The sequence below is a fragment of the Malaclemys terrapin genome, chromosome 20, assembly GCF_027887155.1.
Source record: "Malaclemys terrapin pileata isolate rMalTer1 chromosome 20, rMalTer1.hap1, whole genome shotgun sequence".
Lineage (NCBI taxonomy): Eukaryota > Metazoa > Chordata > Testudines > Emydidae > Malaclemys > Malaclemys terrapin.
The window spans coordinates 10818484-10836549 of NC_071524.1; the positions used below are offsets into that span (position 1 = coordinate 10818484).

Consider the following 18066-nt stretch of genomic DNA (forward strand, 5'->3'; position numbering starts at 1 on the left):
TTCCCAGCCAATGGGAGCTGTACAGCTGGCTCTGGAGGGGAAGCAGGCAGAGCAGCCTGTTGCAACTCCTCCGTTTAGGAGTAGCTGGAGCCTGGGAAAATCGCCACTTGCGGGGAGCCATCCGAGCTGAGTGGCCCCTGGATCCAACACCCTCCATCCCCTCCTGTGTACTAAGCCCCCTCCCACATTCAAAGTCCCTCCCAGAGCCCTTCCTCTGCACCCCCTCCTGCGCTTCAACCCCCTGCCAGCCCCGCGCCAAACGGACTATAAACCAGCATTTCAATAAAGATCAGAAATGTCAGCTTATAGAGCTTTCCAGTTGGTGTAGCGTCGGATAAAACAGCTTTTACTGTATTTTGGATTACATATATTACCACTGTTAAATGGTAAAAAAATAGTATTTTTCAATTCACCTTATACAAATACTGTAGTGTAATCTCTTTATTGTGAAAGTGAAACTTACAAATGTAGATTTTTTTTTTTAGTTACATAACTGCACACTTACTTCTTGTTCAGTCAATCTCTCAGACAAACAAGTTTGTTTACATTTACAGGAGACCATCCTGCCTGCTTCTTATTTGCAACATGACCCGAAAGTGAGAAGAGGCGTTCGCCTGTCACTTTTGCAGGTGGCATTGCAAGATATTTACGTGCCACATATGCTAAATATTCATATGCATCTTCACGCTTCGGCCACCACTCCAGACGACATGCTTCCATGCTGATGAAGCATGCTGGTGAAGCACTGGAATGGGTTACCTAGGGAGGTGGTGGAATCTCCATCCATAGAGGTTTTTAAGGCTGGGCTTGACAAAGCCTTTGCTGGGATGATTTAGTTGGTGTTGGTCCTGCTTTGAGCAGGGGATTGGACTAAATGACCTCCTGAGGTCTCTTCCAAACCTAATATTCTATGATTCTATAATGCTCATCAAAAAGTAATGTGTTAATTTAATTTGTAACTGAAATCCTTGTAGGGAAAATTGTGTATCTCCTGCAATGTATTTTACCTGCCTTCTGTCATATCTTTCATGTTACAGTAGTCTAGGATGATGACCTAGCACATGTAGTTCGTTTTAAGAACACTTTCACTGCAGATTTGACAAAATACAAAGAAGGTACCAATGAGAGATTTCTAAAGCTAGCTACAGCACTCAACCCAAGGTTTAAAAGTCTGAATCACCTTCCAAAATCTGAGAGGGACGAGGTTTGGAGCATGCTTTCAGAAGTCTTAAAAGAGCAACATTCCAATGCGGAAACTACAGAACCTGAACCACCAAAAGGGAAAATCAACCTTCTGCTGGTGGCATCTGATTCAGATGATGAAAATGAATATTTGTCAGTCTGCACTGCTTTGGATTGTTATCGAGCAGAACCCATCATCAGCATGGACACATGTCCTCTGGAATAGTGGTCAAAGCATGAAGGGACATGTAACCCTTCTGCCCATTTAAGTTGGCAGCAACAAGGGCCGGGTTCTGTATCTAGGGGTTCCGTTTCAATAACACAATGCAAAACCGGCTCGAGCCCCCACCCAGTGACCTGGGACAATTACATACCACCCCCTGGGCGCCCCTAAGAGGCAATACTTCCCCTCTCGCAAGCACGGAGTCTGAGTGTAACAGAAAATGTTTAATAACATGAGGTAAATGACATCAGCATTAAATTGGAAAAAACACCACAAACAGGATTCATAACACAAACCATGAGCAAAAAAAACCCACCCCAGCAAGTTGGGCTGTGTCCTTTCCCTTGGGTTCTTGAAACCAGCAACCCAAGGTTCACCAAAGTCCCAAAAGTCCAACAACCCCACAAAGTCTCTGTCCCTGGTCAGTGCAGCCCCAGAGTTCGGGGGGGGGCACGCAGGGTGTTAAGGGGCACCTTACGTGATCCGAGGCTGACGGGGTTCCGCCGCAGCCTTCACCACGAGCTGTTCCACTCCACCAGCTGTCCCGTGAGCTGCTCCCGCCGTCCCACGAACTGCTCTGGCAGCTGCTCCACTCTGCTCACCGACCTGTGAGCTGCTCAGCTCTGCTCCACTTCAGCCGACCCTTGGGCCGCTCCCACAAGGCTCCACTCTGCTCGCCGCTCCGCTCGCAAGGCTCCACTCTGCTCGCCGCTCCGCCAGCCGCTTAGCAATATAGCTTCAGGCTCCCCCACTAGCTAACACAGCCTCAGTGATCTCAGCTCTTTTGTGATTTCAGCTCTTAGCAATTTCAGCTCATTGTAGTAGGGGAGCCCCAGTGCTAGTACACCATTGGCCCAAAGTGAATTCAGCTCAGCAGCCTGTAACTAGACTCCTAATGGAATCAAATTTAGCTCTGATATTCAACACTGGAGAGAGGGGATAGTGCAATTGGTGTTTCAATCCCTCAGAGAGGGGCCCATCCCATCAGGTACAAATACCTGTCCCCATCCTCTCTCCATTCACTGGGTTTTGTAACCCATGCCCCTTGTCAAGCAAGTGCTACTTAGGTAATGGTGAAGGACTCCCTCAGTCCTTCTGTCATACAACAGTTCCACTGGCCTTGATTCACAGAATCAGGGTAACAAAACTTTATTCTTCCTGCCCCAATAACAGAGAAACTGGGGATCCCACACCAGCCAAAGTAACTACTTTGAGTTGCTGTTGTTTCATGCCAGGCGAGTGGGTGTGCCTATGCAAACAAGATCAGCCCCTGGAGTTCTTTTCCACACTCGCCATAATTCACCACCAGATGTCAGGGTAGAGCTCATCCTGACTCTGCTTACAGACATATGAATTTTTTAGAAAAAGAACAAGAATACTTGTGGCACCTTAGAGACTAACAAATTTATTAGAGCATAAGCTTTCATGGACTGCAGCCCACTTCTTCGGATGCATATGCATAAATTTGTTAGTCTCTAAGGTGCCACAAGTACTCTTGTTCTTTTTGCGGATACAGACTAACACGGCTGCTACTCTGAAACATGAATTTTTTAGCGGATCTGGCACGTAAATATTTTGCAACACCGGTTACAACCGTGCCATGTGAATGCCTGTTCTCACTTTCAGATAATATTATAACAAGAATTGTCTGAGCGATTGGCTGAATGAGATGTAGGACTGAATGGACTTGTAGGATCTAAAATTTTACATTGTTTTATTTTTGATTGCAGTTATTATTTGTAAATAATTCTATGATTGTAAGTTCAATTTCTCTGATAAAGAGCTGGCACTACTTATATGAGGTGAATTGAAAATACTATTTCTTTTGTTTCTTTTTTACAAATATTTGTACTTAAATATAAAGTGAGCACTGTACACTTTGAATTCTGAGTTGTAATTGAAATCAAAGTAGAAAATGTAGAAAACATCCAAAAAATTTGAAATAAAGGGTTTTCTCTTATTGTGTAGTGGAGCAATTAATTGCACGATTAATCATGATTAATCTTTAATCTCACAATTAATCAAAATTATTTTTTTAATAACTTGACAACCCTACTCCCCACCAGTACCATGCAGCCACCTGTGGGGTGGAACAGGGTAGATGACAGACAGAGCACAGAAACTCATGGGCTGTGTAGGAGAGGGAGTGAGGAAGAACCCTGTCTCCAGTCACAGCTGTCGGGGATGTTACAGGTTAAGGGGTAATTAGCTGAGATGTAAATCACCCGGAGTGACAGTGATAGGAACCCACTCTTCATAAAGGGATCCCTGAGTGGCTGCAAGATCCGTTCAACCCCAAATCCCACAAATGGAATCTACAGTTACCCAGCACCCCATTTTGATGTAGCGGGGCAGGGGAATCAGAACGATCAGCGATGGGGAGGGTCCCTCACAGAGGTGCACGTACTGTTCCCTGCAGTGCAGGCCTAAGTGCTGTGCTTGGGCACTGGGGACAGCACTGACTTCGAGGGGAGCACACCCCCTACTGAGCCCCCATCCTGCTCCCTGCAGCACAGGCCTGTAGAACCGTGTGGGGGAAAATGGGGTCAGCACTGACACCATGGGAAGAGCGAGTTACTGTGACCCCGAACCGGCTCCCTGCAGTACCGGCCCTTAGAACCATTCCGGGGCACTGGGGTCAGCGCTGACTCAGACAGGAGAGCTGGGTCTGTGTTGAAAGGTTCCCAGCCCGATCTCTGCAGCACTGACAGTGATGTGATGGATGAAGGTTACCTGAGCACTCAACTCCAGCATCTTCTCCATGGGTACAGTTATTCTCTCCCACAGGCCGAGCCCTGCATTGGGTGAGGGTAACTTCTGTCCCTGTGCAGTTGACGTCAGCCAGCCAGATATGGTCAGATCCTCTCCCAAAGTGAGCCTCTCCTGGGGCTGATAACGCCGTCCCACAGCCCAGCTGCCTGCACACGACTCCGGCATCCTGTAAGTCCCAGCTGTCATCACACACGGTTCCCCAATTCCTGTAATGAAAGACTTCAACTCTCCCAGTGCAGCGACTCGAACCGTTCACCAATCGGACTGGAGCCACTTCTGAGATTATGGAAGCTGCAAACACCAAAGGCAATAAATACTGAGGGAGGTTCCTGTGTATCTGATCTCTCCTGTTTCTGGGGAATGTAGCATCTCCTGCTGACTGGTCTGACCAGTCTCTGCACACAACCACTGCCTGTCAAGGTCTCCCCACCACTGACCAGGCTAATCACTTGGGCAATGTTGAAGTTTGTCTGCCCCCCTACCAGCCAGCTCTCACCTAGTTAGGCTGTCACTTAATTAGGCAGACTGGACTGCAGTCTGTCCTGCTGCTCCCATTAGAACAAAATGAAAAAGATCACCCCCTGCATTGCCTTGATGCAGAAGCTGGCGGAAAATTCCTGGGAACCAGATTTACACCCTCACTTCTGGAGCTGATATTCTCTCCAGTGCTATACTGTGCAGTGCTGCGGGGCAGACACTGGCAAAAACATCTTGATGATTGGGAGCTGAACAGTCACCCGTGTCATTAGTTGTTGCCTTAGCCTGACATCAGCATCGAAATTACATGTGTTGGCTCCATCACTCCTGAAAACCTCACCCAGAGTCCATCCCCCTTAGAACTGCCTGGAGCGCAGGGACGCCTGGCAGGAACCTGCTGCGCACCAGGCTGACAATGGTTCCGACCAGGGCAGAGGCAATGCACACTCCCTACAAGCAGATCGGCCCCCTCCTGAAGCAAACACCTGCCCCTGCGGTTCCTCCAGACTTGTCACGACTGACTTGGCACCATCGTTTTGTGGCAGCCATTGCTGCACTCGTGTCTAGTGCTGCCAGCCCAGAACCAGTCTCAGATGAATGATGACAGAGCTGGGCTGACAGCTGTGTCCTAACAGAGGGGCAGCAACTCTGGGATACAGAGACTGGCGTGCAGATGGATTGCAGAAGCCCTAACTTCTATCTGCCTATTTGCAACCTGAGATGAAGATCCTGGACTAGTCTTAACAGGCCCCTGACTGGCCTGGCCAGAGGAATTGATACAACGCAGAGATTTGGGTAAGCCCGATCTTCTCACTGTGCCTGTGGGGCAGCAATAGAGATAGTCACGCACGTGGTGGAGGAGAGCCCCGTTGGAAGACTGGATCTTGAGGATGTAAACAAGGTGGGAATGAGCTCTCCCCTGACAGCTAGTGATGAGCTGGGGAGGGGAAAAGGCTTCAGGACCAGACTGTATTTACAAGAACACACCCACTCTGCCTAGGTATCCAGCAGGTATCCAGCAGACAGAGCTGTGTTGGCTGGTGCTGGGTTACAAATCACTGTAGTACCTGAATGCAAGGGTAGTGAAATGTTGTTGTCCTGATTGTCTGAGTAAAGGCAGCAGAACTTTGCTTAGCCTGCCCTGACTGAGTGGGTCACCCGCAACTGAGCTGAACTCACTAACCAGGGGGCTCAGACACCAGACACATATCAAGAGTGAGAGGAGGTGAAGATGGTTGTTCCTGCTGAGGGGTGTGGGCTCCGTGTAAGAGATCTAAGCATGGTTTAATCTGCCTCTCAGCACTCTTCAGATAGAGTTATTAACGCTCCATTAGGACTCTTTTTATTAAGTGATCACTAGAGCTGTGAGACAGTGTTTCTGCCCAGCCTGCTTCAGCACTGAGGTTTCCCCACTAAGAGCTGACAGTCACTGAGAACTGGTTGGAGCCTCAGGAGAGCGACCTACAGAGGTTACAGTAGAGAGGCAGGGAGCAGCAGAAGGTGAGGGCCAGCAGAGTGGTGAGTGGCTAGTGGGTGGCATGTGAGGTCTCTACCAAAAGCCAGCAGCCCGCTGGTCAACTTAATGTGGGCAAGAGATTTGTATGGGACATAGTTGAAGAGAGATGTAAAATGTAGAATACAACATTCCAGAAGTGTTGAAGTGAAGCTTGTCACCTGCACCATGGCAATCCCTTCGGCTGAGCCAATAAACACATAGAACAAAGTACAGCCATGGAGACAGGCTATATTCACTGTCTGGGCCCAGTGGGGGCCTGAGAATTTGCAAAGACAAAGGACCTTCGCAGAAGTCTCTGAAGAGAGACTTCCTCTGGGAAGAGACAATGGTCTGTACCTACAAAGCAAGAGGAGAGGGGACAAGAGCTCCCTTTCACCCTGGAAGTGGTTGACATCTTTTGTCTGAGGAACAGGAGATCACAGTCAAGCCTGGAGTAAAACCCTGGAAGGACTGTGCGGTGAGCGTTGCTCTACCAGACAGAAAAGTATCTCATTCAATGAGTCTAGGCTCTAGTCTACGTGGTATGATTTTATTGGCCATGAAACCATTTCTTTCCAACCCTTTTCCTTGCTACCCATTGAATATCTACACTCTGTGAAATCACTTGTCCTTCTTGTCACTATGGAGGGATCTAAGGCTGTGTGTTGATTCGGGCAGTGATGGGAGGTGGAGCTGGTCAGCTAGGGGCCCTGTTCCTTTGGGAGCAGCGGATCTGTCACTGCTTTGAGTGCCCAGTGGGGCGGGGCTGGGTGATGCAGAGAGACAGGTGGAGGGCTGGGGGTGGAGTGTGCCTATTGACAATCCGGAGAGAGGCCAACCCATGAGGCCTCAAGGGCACGGCCTGTGTGGCCTGTGGCCAGGAGAGTCGGGGAGCTGAACCCCAGTAGGCACAGACCAGGCTTTCTCATGCCAGGGGCCTATGGCACCGCACTGGGGCATTGGTGTCAGCACAACTGCAAGGGGAAAGCACCCCGTACTGACAGGGCCGGCTTTAGGCCGATTCGGCTGAATTGGTCCCCGCGCTAAGAGGGCGCCGCACCACAGCTCTCCACCCTGCCCCCAGCTCACTTCCCCCTCCTCCCCTTCCCTGAACGCTCCGCCCCCTGCTCCTCCCCCTCCCCTGCTTCCCGTGATTCAGAGGTTCACGGGAAGTCTGAAAAGAAGCAGGGGCAGGCAGGCAGCACCAGGTAAGCTGGGGTGGCGGAGGGCATGAGAAGGGCTCCAGGGAGGCACGGCCCATTCCGGCCCTGGTTCCAGCCAAGCGTGCCGGCCCCAGCAGCTCCGGCCCAGCTCGGCTCCAGCCCGGCCCCCACGGCATGGCTCGGGTCCGGCCCGGCACCCTCAGCTCGGGTCCGGCCCGGCCCGGCCTGGCCCCCGCGGCTCGGGTCTGGCTCAGGTCTGGCCTGGTCCCCGTGGCTCGGGTCCGGCCCGGCCCCCGTGGCACGGCGCAGCTCGGGTCTGGCCTGGCCCCTGCGGCGCGGCTTGGGTCCGGCCCGGCCCCCTCAGCTCGGGTCCAGCTCAGCGCGGGCCTGGGCCACGCGGCTCGGGTACGGCCCGGCCCCCGCAGTGCAGCTCAGGCCCGACCCAGCCCAGCCCCCGTGGCGCAGCTTGGCCCTGTCCCCAGGCCGGCCCCCGTGGCTCGGCTCAGCTTCGGCCGCCGAGTGGCTCCGGGCCGGACCCAAGCCCGGCAACCCCTGCAGGAGCGTGGCTCAATTCCTGGGGGTGGGGCTTTCCACAAGCCCCACCCCCAGGAATCGGGCCCCACTCTTTCTAAAGCCGGCCCTGCATATTGACATCCCATCCCCCTACCTTCAGCACAAGCCCCTTGGCACCGCACTAGGGCACTGGTGCCAGCACTGACTTCAAGGGGAGAGCGCCCCCTACTGAGCCCTCACCCTGCTCCCTGCAACACAGGCCCATAGAACCGCTCAGGAGAATTAGGGTCAGCACAGACTGAGAGGAGAGTGCCCCGTACTGGAACCACCATATTGCTGCCTGAAGCACAGGCCCCAAGCACCATGCTGGGGTCAGCACTAGGGTTACCATTAGTCCGGATTCTCCTGGACATGTCTGGCTTTTTAGGTTAACAATAGCGTCCGGAGGGGAATTTGTTAATATATTAAAATGCCCGGCATTCTCCCCCTCCGCAGAGCACGGCGCGGGTGATAGGGCAGCCGGCTGGATTGAGCCACTCGCATGGTGCTCCAGCAGCCAGAGCCTCTCCTCCGCTTCCCCCTCCTCCTCTCCTCTCATCCTCTCCACTGCAGCTTAAAATCACTGGCCAGGCGGCGTCCGGCAGCTCTAGAGCTCCTCCCTCCTCCTCCTCCTCCCCCTCCCCTGGTGCCCAGCGTGCTGCTCCCTGGGGAGAGCCGGGGCACGGTTGTTCTAACCTGCTTTTGCAGGGGGGAGAGAACTGCCCCGCAGCAGAGAAAACAGAGAGTTTAGCTCCTTTCTGGAACCCAGGTGTCCGTTTCCTCACGGGGCGCTGGTCATGCCCTCGCTGGAACAGAGTGGGGGTAGGGGGAGGGTGACTGCGAGGTACATGACCGATGGAAAGGACACCTGGCAGCAGTAGCCGTGCCCAGCCTGGTGCTGGGCACTGGGGGATAGATTTTGGGGATGATTTAAAAAAATAAAGCCCCAGACAGATGATGGTTAGAGGCCTTGGGGGGTCCCCCCATTAATGTCTTCTGAAGTCTCCCCATCCCCAGGACCTCTGAGCCAGTTGTGGCTATGTCCAGATGCCCCCTGGAGTGTGCTGCGGAGCAGCACGGTAAGGGAGCCAGGGGGTTGGAGAACTGGCAGTTGGGTTCTGGAGGGGGCAGTCAAGGGACAGGGAGTAGGGGAGGTTGGATGGGTTGGAGGTTCTGGGGGGGGCCTGTCAGAGGGCAGGGGTGTGGAGAGTGGTCGGAGCAGTCAGGGGACAGGGAGCAGTGGGGGTAGATGGGTTGGGGGTCCTCGGGGGGGCAGTCAGGGGACAGGGAGTGGTTGGATGAGTGTGGGAGTCCCAGGGGTCTGTCTGGGGGCAGGGGTATGGATAAGGGTCGGGGCAGTCAGGGGACTGGTAGGGGGTAAGGTCCTAGGGGGGCAGTTAGGGGCAGAGGTCCCAGGAGGGGGCAGTCAGGGGACAAGGAGCGGGGGGATTGGGGATTCTGAGGGGGGCAGGCAGGAAGTGGGAGGGAGTGGATGGGGCAGGGTGGGGGTGGGGCAAGGGCGGGGCTCCCCCCGTCCTCTTTTTTGATTGTTGAAATATGGTAACCCTAGTCAGCACTGGCTGTGAGGGGACAATGGCCTGCAGTGAGCTTCCCACCTTTCTCCAAGTAACACGCAGGGTGGTACATGAGAGTTACCTGAGCACACAACACCGGCATCGTGTCCATGGTTACAGTAACTGTCTCCCCAAAGCCGAGCCCTACATTCGGAGAGGGCAACTTCTGTCCCTGAGCAGTGAACGTCAGCCAGCCAGATACGATCTGATCCTCGCCCAAATCGAGCCCCTCGTGGGGCTGATAACGCCAACCCACAGCCCAGCTGCCTGCACACGACTCCAGCATCCTGTAAGTCCCAGCGGTCATCACACACGGTTCCCCACTGCTGGTTGTAAAGCATCTCGACTCTCCCAGCGCAGCGATTCGGGCCTTTCACCAGTCGGAGCTGAAGCACTTCTGAAATGCCAGAATCTGTAAAGCCCAAAGGGAATAATCACTCAGGGAGGTTACTGTGCATCTGATCACTAATGATGATGGGGAATGTAGAGCCTCTCACTGGCAGGTCTGAACAGCCTCCACACACAGCTACCACCTATCAGGGTTTCAATTCCCACCAGTAATATGCAGCCGCCATAGGGGTGCAGCTGAGAAACAGGCGAGGGAAATCTGGCCCAGTCATTTAGGCAGGACATGGGAAAGAATTCTGCATCCAGTCACAACGGTGCCAAATGTTAAAGGTTCATGGCTCATCAGCTAAGATGCTAATTGGCCGGGGCAATGGGGCCTGATGCTTGACAGAGTGACCCAGGGTCCCTACTCCTTGGGAATGGCTGCACGCTCCATCTGGAAATGAATCTGATCAGCGAGATTCATTGATCCCAAGGTGCCCACTGTGACCACCTAGTCTGACCTCCTGTGTAGCACAGGCCAGAGACCTGCCCCAGAGTAATTCCTAGGGCAGATCTTTCAGACACATCGAATCCTCATTTAAAAATTGCCAGTGAGGGAGGATCCCCCACAGCCCTTGGTAAACTGTTCCAACAGATAATAATCCTCATCAATACAAATTTGCACTTTATCTGTAATCTAAATTTGTCTCTCTTCAACTGTGAACCATCAGATCTTATTAATCACTTGCTTGTTAGATTGAAGAATCCTTTATTATCACATTTCTGTTCCCCATGATAGTAATTATAGACTGTGCTCAAGTGACCCCTTCACCTTCTCTTTGTTAAAATAAACAGATTGAGCTCCTTGCATCTATCACCACAAGACAGGTTTTTTAATCCTTTGATCATTCTCATGGCTCTTCTCTGAACCTTCTTAAATATATCAGCATAGTTCTTGAATTGTGGGCACCAGAACTGGATGTGACATTCTATACCTTGTGGGAGCGCCCTGTAACCCCCATATTCCTCATTTACATATAAATTGTGATATTGCATATAAAGTAGGCCATGTGAGGTATCATGGGAAAGGTTATGATCTGCTGAAAGCCATTGTTCTATCTAAATATGTGTATCATTAATGCATATAATATTATAAGAAATGAGTTGTATAGTTTTCACTAAAATATTCTGTGGGTTTGGGAAGCACCCAGATACTAGCTCTCCAGAGATGATGACAAGAGAGCTAACAAACGCCCAGGTGGATGTCCAACAACCATCAACAGCCATTATCCAGCAACAGAGTTACAATTCAGTGACTCATCTGCATAAGACCATACCCGGGAAATTGCTCAACCTTGCCTGGGGACTCAGCAATGCCCACCAGACATGCCTGGACTTGTGTTCTCCAAGCACATAGAACTAAGGGTATAAAACAGAACACAGGGAGCCCATGCTTGGCCTTTTCTCCCCCCCGCCCGCTACCTATGTTGCAAGCAACAAGGACACTCAGAAGACTGAAGACTCCAACAGAGAAGACTGGCCCAGGTTTCAAGGGTGAAATCTGCGTACAATGAACTGCAATATCCAGTGGGGTGAGAAAAACTACTTAACCTAGATATTGCTCAGTCTAATAGGGTTGAGAGTTTAGACTGTGTGCTTATATTTTATTTTATTTTGGTAACAAAGTCTGATTTTTTGCTTATCACTTATAATCAATTAAAATCTATCTTTTGTAATCAATAAATTTGTTTAACTACACCTCTACCCCGATATAATGCTGTCCTTGGGAGCCAAAAAGTCTTACTGCGTTATAGGTGAAACTGCATTATCTCGAACTTGCTTTGATCCACCGGAGTGCGCAGCCCCCCCCCCCCCCAAATGCTGCTTTACTGCGTTATATCCGAATTCCTGTTATATCGGGTCACGTTATATCGGGGTAGAGATGTATTTATCTTTACCATTAAGTTTGCCTGAAGTGTTTGATAAATCTGCTCAGACTTACAAAGGCTGGAGTATATCCACTTTCCATTGATGAAGTGGTGAACCAATTAATAAATTTGCACTTCTTTTCTTGAGCAGTACAAGATGGTATATTCCTGAGGTACAAGGCTGGGAGCTGGGGGGATTAGGCTGGTACCTTTCTCAGTGTGATTCATGAGTGGCTCTGGGAGCATTCATGCAATCTATCTGGGTGTGGGGGCTCCACATGCGGTTGTGCTGAGTGATCACAGTGCCTGGAGGGGTTTGCTGCTTGTCACTAGCAAAGCATTGTGTGAGACAGCCAAGGCTGGAGAGAGTTAAGGGGACACAACGGTCCCACAGTCCCAGGTTGCACCCCAAGGATCCCGTCACACTGGACACAGGATTCCAGCAGCATTCGTACCAGTGCAAACTATAGAGGTAAAATACCTCTCTACAGCTACTCAAGATTCCCCTCTGTATGCATTCCAGTATTGCATTAGTCCTTCTGGTCACAGTATCACTCTGGGAGCTCCTTTTCATCTGATTATCCACCTCCCACCCCCAAATCTTTCTCAGAGTCACTGCTTCCCAGGAGAGAGTCCCCATTCCTGTAAGTATGGCCTGTGTTCTGTGTTCCTAGATGTATAATTTTACATTTGGTCATATTAAAAGGCATCTTGTTTGCTTGTACCCAGCTTACCTAGCGATTCAGATCACTCTGTGTCACTGACCTGTCCTGTTCTCTATTTACTAATCTCCCAATTTATGTCATCTGCAAACTTTCTGACTGATGTTTTTATGTTTTCTTCCAATTCATTGATAAAAATGATAGATAGCGTAAAGACAAGCAATGATGCTGCAGGGCCCCAGTCAAAACACATTTCCCGATGATGATTCTCCATTCCCAATTACATTTTGAGACCAGTAAGTTGTCCAGTTTTTAATCAGTTTAATGTGTGACACATTGATTTTGCATTGTTCTTGTGCGGTGCCAAGTTGAATGCCTTACAGAAATCTAGAGAAACAAGGTGGGTGAGGTAATATCTTTCATTGGCCCAGCTTCAGTTGGTGAGACTGACAAGCTTTGGAGCTCACACAGAGCTCTTCTTCAGGTCTGGGCTCGGTGTGGTTGGAAAGCTTGTCTCTCTCACCAAGAGAAGTTGGTCCAATAAAAGACATTTCCTCACCCACCTTGTCTCTCTCGTATCCTGGGACCAATATGGCTGCAACTACACTGCATACAAAAATGGCAGATGTCTAAGCAGAGCACATTCAGAGCTATGCCCTTAAGCAACCAAACCTCTCATCTCATCAAAATAAGATGAGGGGAAAGCAGTGGACGTGTTATTCCTTGACTTTAGCAAAGCTTTTGATACGGTCTCCCACAGTATTCTTGCCAGCAAGTTAAAGAAGTATGGGCTGGATGAATGGACTATAAGGTGGTGTGACAAAGTTCCTCCTCTACCTTGGTGGGTCCTGCGCTTATTGGCCGATTTTGCTCGCCTCAGAGATTCACGGTAGCCCTCAGTTTGGCCACTTTTGTGGCTCAAATCTGCCATTCACTCAGATAACCTCATCACTGGCCAGCATAGGGAAAAAAAGAGTAAGAACAATCCCCACAGTTTCTGCTTCTCTACCATGTGGGTCGGGGAACAGCCCAGAGACCTTCCCCTCTGGTGGAACCTCCTATGTTGGATCAGGAGTTGGGAGGTTTGGGGGGAACCTGGGCCCCCCCTCGGCCCCAGGTTACAGCCCAGGGCCCTGTGGACTGCAGCTGTCTAGAGTGCCTTCTGGAACAGCTGCGCGACAGCTACAATTCCCTGGGCTACTTCCCCATGGTCTCCTCCCAACACTTTCTTTGTCCTCACCACAGGACCTTCCTCCTGATGTCTGTTAACACTTGTACTCCTCAGACCTTCAGCAGCATGTCCTCTCACTCCCAGCTCCTTACACACACCTCACTAACTAGAGTGAAAGCCTTTTTAAACCAGGTGTCCTGATTAGCTTTAATTAATTCTAGCAGCTTCCCAATTGGCTACAGGTGTCCTAATTAGCCTGCCTGCCTTAATTAGTTCTAGAAAGTTCCTGAGTTTTCTGGAATAGTTCCTGTTATCTTACCCAGGGAAAAGGGACCGGCTTAACCTGGAACTTATATATCTACCTTTGACCACTTTCTTGTAGCCATTTGGCCTGACCCTGTCACAGTGGATAGAAAACTGGGTAGATTGTCAGGCTCAACGGGTAATGATCAATGGCTCCATGTCTAGTTGGCAGCCGGTATCATGCAGAGTGCCCCAAGGGTCAGTCCTGGGGGCCGGTTTTGTTCAATACCTTCATTAATGATCTGGAGGATGGCGTGGATTGCACTCAGCAAGTTTGCAGATGACACTAAACTGGGAAGAGTTGTAGATAAGCTGGAGGGCAAGGATAGGATACCAAGGGATCTAGACAAATTGGAGGATTGGTCCAAAAGAAATCTGATGAGGTTCAAAAAGGACAAGTGCAGAGTCCTGCACTTAGGACGGAAGAATCCCATGCACTGCTACATACTAGGGACCAAGTGGCTAGGCAGCAGTTCTACAAAAAAGGACCTAGGGGTTACAGTGGATGAGAAGCTGGATATGAGTCAACAGTGTGCCCTTGTTGCCAAGAAGGATAACGGCATTTTGGTATAAGCAGGGGCATAGCCAGCAGATCAAGGGACGTGATCATTCCCCCCTATTCAACATTGGTGAGGCCTCATCTGGAGTACTGTGTCCAGTTTTGGGCCCCACACTACAAAAAGGATGTGGGAAAATTGGAAACACTCCAGCAGAGGACAACAAAATGATTCAGGGGCTGGAGCACATGATTTATGAGGAGAGGTTGAGGGAACTGGGATTGTTTAGTCTACAGAAGAGAAGAACAAGGGGGAATTTGATAGCTGCTTTCAACTACCTGAAAGGGGGTTCCAAAGAGGATGGATCTAGACTGTTCTGAATGGTACCAGATGAGAGAACAAGCAGTAATGGTCTCAAGTTGCAGTGGGGGAGGTTTAGGTTGGATATTAGGAAAAACTTTTTCACTAGGAGGGTGGTGAAGCACTGGAATGGGTTACCTAGGAAGGTGGTGGAATCTCCTTCCTTAGAGGTTTTTAAGGTCAGGCTTGACAAAGCCCTGGCTGGGATGATTTAGTTGGTGTTGGTCCTGCTTTGAGCAGAGGGTAGGACTAGATGACTTCCTGAGGTCCCTTCCAACTCTGATATTCTATGATTCTATGATTCTGTAGCGGGGTGGTTTCCCCGTTCCTGCCTGGAAGGGCTTAAAACAACCCTGGCAGAGGGCTGCAGCTCTAAAAGCTGGGCTGATTGGGGAAATAGCCACAGCTGGGCCATGCCCCAATCAGGCCACAACTGGCCTGTATAAAAAGGCTGGGAGCCAGGCCTTCAGCAGTCTCTCTCTGCCTTCAGGGGGAGAAGGGACTGGCTGCAGTGAGCTAGAGACAGAGTACCTGAGTGGAGCAGGGCTGGGGACATGCTGAGGAGCTGGGGAGCTCCAGCCTGGATAGCCCCAGGCAGTGGCCTAGTAGGAGGCCAAGGGGTAGGCTGCAGAGGGCAGCCCATAGGTAGGCCAAGGCAGCAGGTCCAAACCCAACCTTACCTGTGATGAGTGGCCTATACTGCAGTCTGCCCCAGGGAGTGGGGGCTAGTTGGTGACTGGCAGTGGCCTTATTCTGAGGTGAGGTAGGGATAGTGGGTGGGGGTTCCCCAGGGAGGGGAGACCCTAGTACTGTGGGGTGTACTGCCAGGGGGCAGCACCCCAGATAAAAGGGCACCGGGGTCCGGGAGGGACACGGAGCCAGAGGACAGGTGGATCACTGGCCTGCAGGGGGCACTCCAGGACGCTGGAAGAGCTAATTCCCAGAAGTGACCAGCAGGAGGTTCCGCAGGGGTGAGTCCGCTCCTCTACAGATTTTAACTCACCAAGTGAGTCTGACTAGAACTCAATGGTCACTGAGTGCCCATAGTGCTGTAGTTGGGTACGGGGATCAGAGTGAGCAGAGGTGGGAGAGGGGTTCTCACAGTGAGGTACACACCTCAGCCTGCAGCATGGTGGGGCATTGGGGTCAGCACTGACTCTGAGACAGGGCAGCCCCCTCCTGTGGTCCCCAAACTGCTCCCTGCAGCAAGGCCCTTAGACACGACCTAGGGCTTTGTGGTAATGCAGCAGTCTGCAGGGAGAGCAGGCTCTGCTGATCCCCAGCACAGCATTTTGCATCAGGGTCAGAACTCACTGTGAGGGGAGAGCACCCCAGTGAGTCCCCAAACTGCTTCTCACAGCACTCACAAGGGCATGACGAAGGAGGGTTACCTGAGCACACAACACCGGCATCTTCTCCTTGGTCACAGTTATGGTCTCCCCAAGGCTTAGCCCTGCATTCGGAGAGGGCAGCTTCTGTCCCTGTGCAATGAACGTTATCCAGCCAAATTGGGCCAGATCCTTGTCCAAATCGAGCCCAGCCTGGGGCTGATAACGCCGTCCCACAGCCCAGCTGCCTGCACACGACTCCAGCATCAGTTATGTCCCAGCTGTCATCACACACGGTTCCCCACTGATGGTTATGAAGCACCTCGACTGTCCCAGCGCAGCGATTGGGGCCGTTCACCAGTTGGAGAGGACCTGGGTCTGGAATGACCGAGTCTGCAAATGCAATAAACACTCAAGGAGATTCCTGTGCATCTGATCACAAGTAATGCTGATGAATGTATCTCCTACCACAGATGGGTGTGACTGGCCTCCTCACACAGCCACTGCAAGGGCTCAGTCCCCACCGCTGACATGCTGCCACTTCTGGGGTGGCATAGGGCAGCTGAGAGTCAGGGCACAGAAATATGATGACTGTACAGATAGGAAGTTGCGGAAAATGTTGTGTCCAGTCAGAGCTGTGAGGGATGTTACAGGTTCAGGACTAATTGTCGGTGGTGCAAATTGTCCAGCATGGCTGAGTTAGGAGCCCAACTCTTGTCAAAGTGACCCTGGGTTTCTGGTCCCCAGGAGTGACTGAAAGCTCTGTTTGACACCAAGTCCCAGAGCTGGGATCCTTGCTTCCCCAGCGCCCCATTGTGCCAGGGAGGGCTGGGGATGAGAACGATCAGAGTGGGGAGAGGGCTTCTCACTGTGCCCCACACACCACCCTCTGCAGCGTGTGCTCCCGAGCTCTGCTCTGGGGGATAGAAATCATCACTGAATGTGAGACGAGACTCTTGGCTGAGACCCATACCCTGCAGCACAGACCTTTTGTCAGCCAGCGGGAGGACTGGGGTCAGCCCAGACTGCTAGGGGAGAGCGCCTCCTACTGTGTTCCTAACCTGCTCGCTTCAGTACAGGCCAATAGTGCAGCGCTGGGGCACAGGAACTCAGACAGTGAACCAGGGGCTGGGCTGAAAGCTTCCCAATCCACTCCCTGCAGCACCCACCATGACATGAGAGATGAGGGTTACCTGAGCACTCAACACCAGCATCTTCCATGTGGTTACAGTTATTCTCTCCCCAAGACCTAGCCCTGCATTCGGAGAGGGCAGCTTCTGTCCCTGTGCAGTTAACCTCATCCAGCCAGATACGGTCAGTTCCCTGTCCAAACCGAGACCCACGTGAGGCTGATAACGCCGTCCCACAGCCCAGCTGCCTGCACACGACTCTGGCCTCAGTTAAATCCCAGTTGTCATCACACACGGTTCCCCACTGCTGGTTGTGAAGCACCTCGACCCTCCCAGCGCAGCGACTCGGGCCGTTCACCAGTCGGAGCTGAGTTAGTTCTGGGATGCCTGAGTCTGCAAATACCCCAAGGGGATAAACACTCAGGGATGGGCTAAAGGAAAGGAATATGGGGCTTTTTCCCTATAGTTTACTCTGTCTCCCATTCAGTCCCAGTGTGGCAGACTAGCTGGCTTAGGGGACTGAGAATGGGACACTGGGGGGTCCCCTCTGGAGGTCACCAGCTCTGAGCCATCCCCAGGCAGGGGGGAATGGCTGACTCATGGGATGGAGAATGGGACACAGGGTTTTTCCCCCAGGGGACTCTGGCTCCAGTATAGTCTGTGCAAGAGGGATGAGCTGACACAGTATGTTGGGGGAAGGAGACCCGGGGCTTTTCCCCCGGAGGGCACCGGTGTCAGTTTGGCCCCAGCTCAGGCAGGGGCAGTGGCTGGCGTGGGGGGCACAGGCACTGGGCTTTCACATCTGGGGCCCGGGGTCCAAGCTGGTAGTGAGTGGAAGTCGCAGCCATTGCAACTCTCTGATGCCCAAAATGTGAAATGAGCTGCTGGGGTTAATTCCCCTCCATGACAGGACAGGTGT

General features: G+C 51.7%; 1 protein-coding gene across 8 annotated transcripts in view; it reads right to left on the minus strand.

Annotated features, from left to right (window-relative positions):
- LOC128826657 (deleted in malignant brain tumors 1 protein-like) overlaps nucleotides 1–18066 on the minus strand; it is a 222448-nt gene that overhangs the window by 52232 nt on the left and 152150 nt on the right. For 6 of the 8 annotated variants that reach the window (XM_054010065.1, XM_054010066.1, XM_054010064.1 and 3 more), the window contains exons 3-6: nucleotides 17211–17540; nucleotides 16081–16410; nucleotides 9521–9850; nucleotides 4139–4468 (exon numbers count right to left, since the gene is read on the minus strand). In XM_054010065.1, the coding sequence (XP_053866040.1) occupies nucleotides 4139–4468; nucleotides 9521–9850; nucleotides 16081–16410; nucleotides 17211–17540 (1320 nt within the window). The remainder of the gene's footprint in view (nucleotides 1–4138; nucleotides 4469–9520; nucleotides 9851–16080; nucleotides 16411–17210; nucleotides 17541–18066) is intronic. The other 2 variants (XM_054010070.1, XM_054010069.1) reach the window with 2 other exon arrangements.